This window comes from Urocitellus parryii, chromosome 12 (assembly GCF_045843805.1).
Source record: "Urocitellus parryii isolate mUroPar1 chromosome 12, mUroPar1.hap1, whole genome shotgun sequence".
Taxonomy (NCBI): Eukaryota; Metazoa; Chordata; class Mammalia; order Rodentia; family Sciuridae; genus Urocitellus; species Urocitellus parryii.
Genome location: NC_135542.1, coordinates 92,085,333 through 92,093,711, shown reverse-complemented (window position 1 = coordinate 92,093,711; position 8,379 = coordinate 92,085,333). Strand labels below are relative to the sequence as shown.

General features: G+C 41.1%; 1 protein-coding gene across 1 annotated transcript; it reads right to left on the bottom strand.

Annotated features, from left to right (window-relative positions):
- Positions 1–273: 273 nt before the first annotated feature.
- Positions 274–7,269, bottom strand: LOC113177596 (uncharacterized protein C2orf78-like). The gene is given in 4 exon segments (XM_077791918.1): positions 274–2,153; positions 2,934–3,695; positions 5,021–5,029; positions 7,182–7,269. Coding segments are annotated over 4 exon segments (2,739 nt in total).
- Positions 7,270–8,379: the final 1,110 nt, after the last annotated feature.

Below are 8,379 nucleotides of genomic sequence, written 5' to 3'. Positions count from 1 at the left end.
ATATTTTGAAACTATACCAGAATGAAATATTGGTTTCTATCTATATATGTCTATATGTGAAACACTATTTGGTACACAAGTGGGTACCACAAGGCCTCTTTATTATCCATCAATTCTCAGTGGTACCATAAGTCTTCTTTATTACTTACATATTAGTCAATTTATTACATTTGTTTAATTCCATTAAAATTTGAAAGCATATGAGCATAAATAAATTTGTATCTATCTATCTGCTCTTTGGTCCCTAAGTGGCACCATCAATCTTAGCAGCTTTTACATTGTGTAACCATAGTAACGAGCAATTTCCATATCTCTTTCCCTCTCGATGAAAAACTGCACTCTCCCCAAAGCAGTGTACTTGGCAGCATTCTCACGCTCTTGTTGAGCCTTCTTCTTCATGGCTTCCCGCTCTGGCCTCTGCTCTTCCGTGATGGGAGTTGATATTACTTGCCCAGGAACATTGGGTTTCCTCCATGGAATTGGTTGTAAGGCAAAGTCTTGGAGAAGATATTGGTTTTGAGGCTTGGGCGGTTGTGACTGGGGCTTGGTCAAAATAGTGGAAATAGGGTGCCACTGGAGAGAGGTGCAAGATGATGTTTTGTAGGGTGCAGGCCTAGAAGCAGCAGACCGAGGGGCACTAGGCTGGGTAGAAGTGGTCAAACCAGACTGGGTTGCACTGGTTAAAATTGGCTGAGCTGGCTTGGCAGGACACATCCAAGATGGGTTGGCAATAGCTGGTTGGGATTGGTTGACTGCCATGGGTTGAGCTGAGCTAGCAGGGCCAGGCTGGGCAGGGTAAGCCCCAGTGGGTCTCCGATTGATTACTGGTCGAGGTGGAGGTTTCTCCTGGGTCAGAAAAGGCAAAGGTACCAATTTAACCTTCCCAGGTGGTGGAGGCTCATAAATGGATGGAGCAGGACCCTCCCTTTCAGCACTGATATCTGGGTTCTGGGCTTTGACTTGTGATTTCTCAGGACCCTTGACTGCAAGCCATGGTTTCATAGCTGGGCATGGACGGGGGTCTTGGGTACTGCCTGAGTTTCCTGGGGCCCGGGAGGAAGAGAGCCCAGTTTTCTTATCATTCTTCTTCCCCAGTGCATGGAAAACCTGCACTGACTCCAGCATGTGCATGCCAAGACAGCTCCGAGGCTTTTTAAAGGTCTCTTGGCAAAGCTCAGGTTGGTTCCTCTTCCGTTTCATCTTGGGCACAGTTGGCTTCTCTTCCGTCTTGACTTTATTGCCTTGCTGCTTCCTCTCCTTGGCTTTCCTGGAGTTGTTTTCTCTGGTCCTCTTGGTCTTTTCCTGCCCATGGCCCTTAGCCTTGCTGTTTCTGCTGGATGCAGCTTTCTGAGGTTTGCTGTTAGAGTGCTCAGGGGCCCCAATACTGTCTGCATCCCTGTGAGCACCTTCTCCTCCTAATGCACATTCCAGGTCCCTTGGCTGCATTTTGGCCTGAGGAGTTCCATCAGGAGACTCTGAGGCTTTATTTTTGTTGTTATTCACTGGATCACTAGGACTCTTAATGGCACTTGTGATTTCCTGCCCCTGATTCACCATGATGGCTCTGGTGTCATTGGATTTTGATGTTGTGGGACTTTCAGGTTGGTCAAAGTCTTTTAAGGAACTGAAAAGCTCAGGAAGGTGAATATCCTCCACCAGTGCAGTGAGGTCTGCAAAACCACTACTAAATTCAATCCCATTTTCAAGTGTGCCTTGGTCCTCAAGACTCAGGCTGTTGTTTCCCAGATGGATATTTTCAGAATGTGGCTTCTCCTCTTGGTCCAGAGGACCAATGGAGGCCAGAAGCTGGTGGATTTCAGGGATGTCTAAAGGGAGTAGTGGAGGATCCTGGTTCTCCATGGCAATCTGGTAGGCATCCAGCGGCTCTGAGAGCATGGTTTTAATCTCGCACATATTCTTAATCTCTGTTTGTTCCTGGATTTGATTTGGAGGCAATGCCAAGAAATCAGAAGAACTCTGGACTGGAGTTATTATGGAAATGTCCCCAAGTGCAGTTGGTGGGTTCCTCTCAAGTATTTGGATATTTCTGCTACTGCAGGAGTTGGGGAATTCTGGAGGTCGTGGAAGACAAAATGTCTGACTTGGAGGTTGCAATCCCAAGGAAGCCTCCATCCCTAGGGAAGTTTCCATCACTGCAAAGGAAGGAATCAAGGAAGATGGTAAGTTGGATGCTCCCCCAGCCCAGCAACACACTAATGAGGGAATCTGCCAACTGTGGATAAGGCATTTCTATTATCACTTTTTAAGGACCATGAACAGGAGGTACCTGTTAGTTACAGGTAATCACTTGATGTCATAGTTTTGGGCTGGCACATCTTCATGGCAACATGGCTCACTGGTAGAGCACTTGACTACTCTGTGGGAGATGCACAAAAACTGTTTTATGAAGTCTCTCTTGCTCATATAGGAGCCTCTCAATTCTCTCCACACTCTGCGGAGTGTAAGAACACTTAACACCATGAACTAGGAGAGGGTGGAGCTGTTGCTCATGAAATATATGTGAAAAGATAGGGTTTTAGACCTCCTTCTTGGGCAGCTTCTCAGAATACAAAGTTTAGGTCCTGGAGTAAATTAAGGAACAGTTAATCTCTCAGTACCATGGTAAGTTTTGAAGTATCTTCCTAGGAGACCAAAGTAAAATGAGGGAAATAAATTTATAATGTTGTGGTGTAGGGGGACCAATCTGCCAATGCAGTGAAAAGTAGCCTCCATAAGTATGCTCCTGGAGGTCTCCTAAATGCAGGCATTTTCATCTTATGGACACTGAGATTGGGAGTGCTGAACAAGGATAGTAGTTAAAATCTCAGGACTTAAATTCTAAGGATCTGTGAACCCACAGCTACCAGCTATAGATTTGACCCTCCTTTTGAATGCTGTTCTTATGCCTCCCACTTTTTGCTGTTTGTACTCACCTTGAAAATTTGTTTCTGTGATAGGTTGAGTAGACACAGAGTAGTAGATCCCATGGGTAGAGACTGATGGTAGGACATTTGTGGGCTGAACCTCCTTCAGCACTGTCACCATTTCTGGTTGAGGGGCAGCAGCACTACTTCCTGCATATGGCACAGAGCCATAGGATTGCAGGCAGGGGCCATGATCTCCAGAGAGCAGAGTCCCCAGAGTGTTTTGATCATAGTAGTAGACCTGGCTTCCTTCTTGGTAGGGAAGTGACAGGCTATGACCCCTATTTGGATTCTGAGATGGTGCTGCCTGGACAAGCCTGGCTGACAGTGTTGGATACACAGGGACCATGACATTGGCATCAGAAGTTTTGTCATATTGGGCTGTCATTGACCTGGAAGAACCTGCAGTGTTTTGGTCAATGACAGTCAGAGTAAAGTCCCCAAGTGAAGATGAGCTCTTTTCAGCATTTCCTGTGATATCCCACTCAAAAATACTTGGATAGGAGGCAGATGCCATGGGAATCTGGTTCTGGCCAGTAACCCCAGACACCATGGCTGTGCTAGCATGTTGATAAAGGTAGGCACTGCCCATGAGTGGCTGGAAGGAGGTGCCACAGGTTGAGGGCAGTAACCATGCTGAAGTGGCAGCTGGAGCAGAGGCTCTGGAGAAGTTGCAGACACTTCCTGTCAGGGAAGCTGCATTGGTCATCACAGGAAGAGAGAGCTGCAGAGAATCAGCATTTCCATGTAAAGAAGAATTTTGGAAATTTTCTGCAAGAGGATAATTTAAAAATTGATGAGACAGGCAGATTCTTACAATATTTAAGGAACAGTATTATCTGAATGTTGTATCAGTCAAGAAGCCTCTAATACTAATAATCATATATGTACCCCAAATCAAACCATTTTGGATGGCTGCAAGTGTTGGAGCAGTTTGGTACTCTTGTGATCAATTACCTTTTCTCTCATATTGGGCTCAGAAATCCCAAGTGGTCTGCCTCACACATTGGTCCCTAAAAGCATCCTTCTCCCTATCCTTTCTTTCCTTTGAGCCTGCACTAGTATAGACTCTTGTATTTTTCCTTAGAACTGAAGTATTTTAGAATTTATAGAACATCTAACATTATCAGTTTGCTAGTGATTAAACCAAGGGTCAGAGAAGATTGACTTGCTCAAAATCAACACCATGTTTCAGAAACTTACTCCTTTGCCAGGACTCTGTGCTCCAAACAAAAAACCAGAAGTCATGTGAAATAGAATTTTATTTTTCCTGTTTATAGAAAACAATACTTGTCTCACCACTGTTATCTTCAGAGTCTCATTTTGCTTGTGCAGGTCACATTAAATTTCCTAGAGTTCACTGTTAACATCCAAATGGTAAATTTAAAGTGTCATTCTTTATCCTTTTCAAGCCTGGCTTCTGAGTTTAAGTTTCTCAACAACAACAACAAAAAAAAAAGTTATTTGTGCTTTCTGAGCTTCAGGTTACTCATCTGTAAGATGACTACAAAAATATTAACAGTGATAATTCTTCTGTGAATAAGAGTGACACTACATAAGATTCACACAGAGGAAGATATAGTAAGTTCTGGAGAGATAGAAATGAAAATCAACATAGAACTAAAAAGAATAACTAGATTCTAATGAACATTTGGATATATAGCAAACATCAAAGCATAGCAAATTTACTAACAAATGAAATTCTGTTATCATGCATTGCAATAGTATGAAAATGAGTCTACTTTATTTTAGTGAATACTGTTAACCAAAACACTGCCCACAATTAAAGGTGATTTTAAATGAATTTCTAACCAGTACATATTCACAAATAAACTATCTCATCAAAAAGTGTGTAATAAGCAGCAAAATTCAATAAAAGTGAACATATAGGTAGCCACAATTTATGTAGATAAATATTTCAATAAAAAGAATATAAAGGGCTGGTTTTGTGGCTCAGTGATAGAGCACTTGCCTAACATTCATGAGGCAGTGAGTTTGATCATCAGCACCATATGAAAATAAAGATATTGGGTCCACCTAGAACTAAAAAATAAATATTAAAAAAGGGTTATAAAGGCAGATGCAGTGGCACACACCTGAAATCTCTACTACTCAGGAGGCTGAGGCAGTAGGATCTTAAATTTGAGGATAGCTGTGGCAATTTAGGAGACTATCAAAATAAAATGTTAAAAGGACTAGGATATGTAGCTCACTGGTAAAGTGTCTCTATGTTCAATCCCTGGTACTTCAAAAAACAAAGCCAGAATCAACCCTGCCATGTTCAAAAGCAAAAAATCCACTATGAAGTTAGGTATCATGGGGTGGGCCTCTGGTCCCATCCCTGAGGAGATTGAGGCAGTGGGTTTGCTGGAGCCCAGGAATTTAAAGCCACTGTGGACAATGTAGCAAGATCCTATCTCAGAAACAAACAAAATAATGTGCTGGGGATATAACTTATGGTAGCATGTTTGCCTAGCATGTATGAGACCCTGCTTTCAATCCAATCCTAGCACTGGAAAGAAAAAAAAAGGAAGGAAGGAAGGAAGGAAATTCTTACAAATTAGAGAACAAAAGAAGAAATGTAAAATAATTTCATCACTGTGCTTCTTAACCAGATCAAGTAAAAGATATTAATCCCATTAGGTACATATTTCAATTTATATAAAAACATCTTTTGATAAAAATGTCAGTTATCAAAAAAAACAGAAAAAAAACATTTTAAAAATCATAAAAGTTATATTTATTTATTCTGCAAACCTAGTTTGTAATCATCTTTAATAGGAAAATGTTGTCAAAGTCTGATAAAACTATTACCACTGGAGTACAATAATACAATTAAAACAATTTTTTTCATGTTTATTGTTGCTGGGGATTGAACCCAAGGCTTCCCACATGTGAAGCATGCACTCTGCCATTGAGCTACACTCCCAGCCCCAAATAATTCTTTGAAATGTAGAAAAACCCCAAAGCCTTCAAAAAATTATCTTTGATGAACATGGAAGACTTTCTATTCTTACATAAGTCTTTCTTTTGGTTCTTAGGTTTAAAAACCATTAATGACTATTTGTATAAACTCTGTTTTAGAATGAAACTATTATAAAGACAAAAAAACAGTCTTCTGCTTAAAGACCTATCATACAAAGGAATGTGTCCTTCTGATGCAGATTAGGGCACATCATTTTTTCAAAATCCATGTAGTTTAAAAAATCAGAATAAAATAGGACATGAAAGTTGCTGTTTCCCCAGCCCTGTCAATAAGGACTTTAATTAGCATGTTTATAGGAAGAATCATTTCTAAAACTTACTTCTAAAATGTTCTTATTCAAACTGTCAAGGTCATCTGTGTTCAATTAGGCCTTTAAAAAAAAAAAAAAGCCCAAACAAACAAAAGAATTTTCTGATAAACTGCTTTCCCCAGTTATACCCTAATTCTAGCCTTAGTTTCCTTGCTAGTCCATTAATTTAAACATTTTCCAAACCAGCCTATTTTTTTCCAGCACTGGGAAGATTTCACTCTATGCTCTCTGCATTGATTTAAAATCTTTGGTTCTCCTCCTCCTTCCATTCCAACCAACCTCTTTTTTCTTGAGACCATCTCTATGCTCTTCATCTCTTTTATACTCACATTTCTTTTCCATATTGTTATATTCCCCGCCCCGCCCCCTGCCACACACACACCAAGTACCTGTTGCCCTGTGCTTCAACAGCCACAAACTTGCTTCCCCGAGAACATCTGCCTTCTTACAGCCCTGTCCTCCTGCTCCCCTCTCCCTATTTCTCTTTTCATCTAGTTTAAACAGGAAACTCTGAAATATGTGAATGCCCCTTTTATGAACAGCACTAAATTTGAAATACTGAAGTGGAAATCTTAGTGGAGGGAGACTGTTATAGAGGAAAACTCTTGGTACTTGATGCTAGTTTTCTACCCCACCTAGGATTTCTCTTTCTGTTCAAACAAACATACCCCCAAAATCTTATGTCATTCTCCATACACACGCCCCTTAAGATTCAATATTAGAAAAGAAAAGGACCAGAGCATGGGCAGTGTGTTTATCCTCCTGTAGCAGATGAGGAAACAGATTTTGTGAGAGAGTAAAAGATGGTCCAGTCCCTACCTAGTACCTGTCAAAGTCAAAATGAAATTCGATGTCCAGATTTCTAGTTCCATCCTCTCCCCTATTATTCCAAGCTCTTGTGATTCCATTAGTAAATTTAAGCAGGTAAAAGTCAATGAAAAACTTTAAAACCTTACCTGACATAGTTAAGAGGTCACATCAATCGCAGATACAAAGGATGAGGAGACCATCCCAGAGGATGTGTGGGTGGCTGAGGCTAGAGAATGCATGTTTCCCAGATCCTCCTGCCACACTAATGTTGCTTACTGGTCACTGGTCTCTTGAAATGATCCAAATTTGTTTACAACTGCATGGAAACCCTAAGATTCTACTAGGTGGCAATAGGTTTGGTGGGAGGATGATGTCACAAAACTGATAGTTTAAAGGTACGAGGTAGCCAATAGGGAGGTCAGATTCCCAACGAGAAGGTGGGATTGGGTAGAGAAAATGACAAGAGTTGGTTGGGTAGAGAAAGTAACAAGAGAGTTATAATAGAACTAAATGGCCCAGCTCTGGGGAGGCTGCAAGAGGGACATGATATGCGCACCTTCCCCAGGTGCTTGTGTTAGGGTTATCATCGCAGTGTTCTTTCTTAATCTTCATTAAAATATTATGAATATGTTATTTATTATGTTACACATTATAATAGGTAATATGTAGTACATAATTATATTTACAGATGCAGTTAATATCCCTGGAGATGGAAGGAAGAGACATGTAGGTTGAGCAAGTATACTTGTTCTGGAACCATAGAAGTTGATCTGATTAGTGAGTGAACTTACTGCAGCTTTGAAGGACGAAAGAAGGGGGTTAAAACACTCTTTTTTCTTTTTTTGAGATATAGATGGATGCAGTACCTTTATTGTATTCATTTATGTGGTGCTGAAGATCAAACCCTGTGCCTCACACATGCTAGGTGAATGCTGTACAACTGAGCCACAACCCCAACCCTAAAGAGTTCTTTCATAACTTAAGGGTAGGGTGAAATTCCTTGAGGGCACCCTCTAAGGAATAATGTGGTCCAAGTTTCTCTTTAGTTTCTTCTTAAATACTATTTTCTTTGGACTAAGCTGGGTCAGGTTGGACTGGTAACTCTCCTGCTCTCCTTCCCCCATCCGTCTTCATTGTAGACATTGTTTCATGGACAAGCCTTGATTCTGCATTTTTTTTTTTTAAAGAGAGAGTGAGAGAGGAGAGAGAGAGAGAGAACTTTTTTTATTTATTTTTTAGTTCTCGGCAGACACAACATCCCTGTTGGTATGTGGTGCTGAGGATCGAATCCGGGTCGCACACATGCCAGGCGAGCGCGCTACCGCTTGAGCCACCTCCCCAGCCCGATT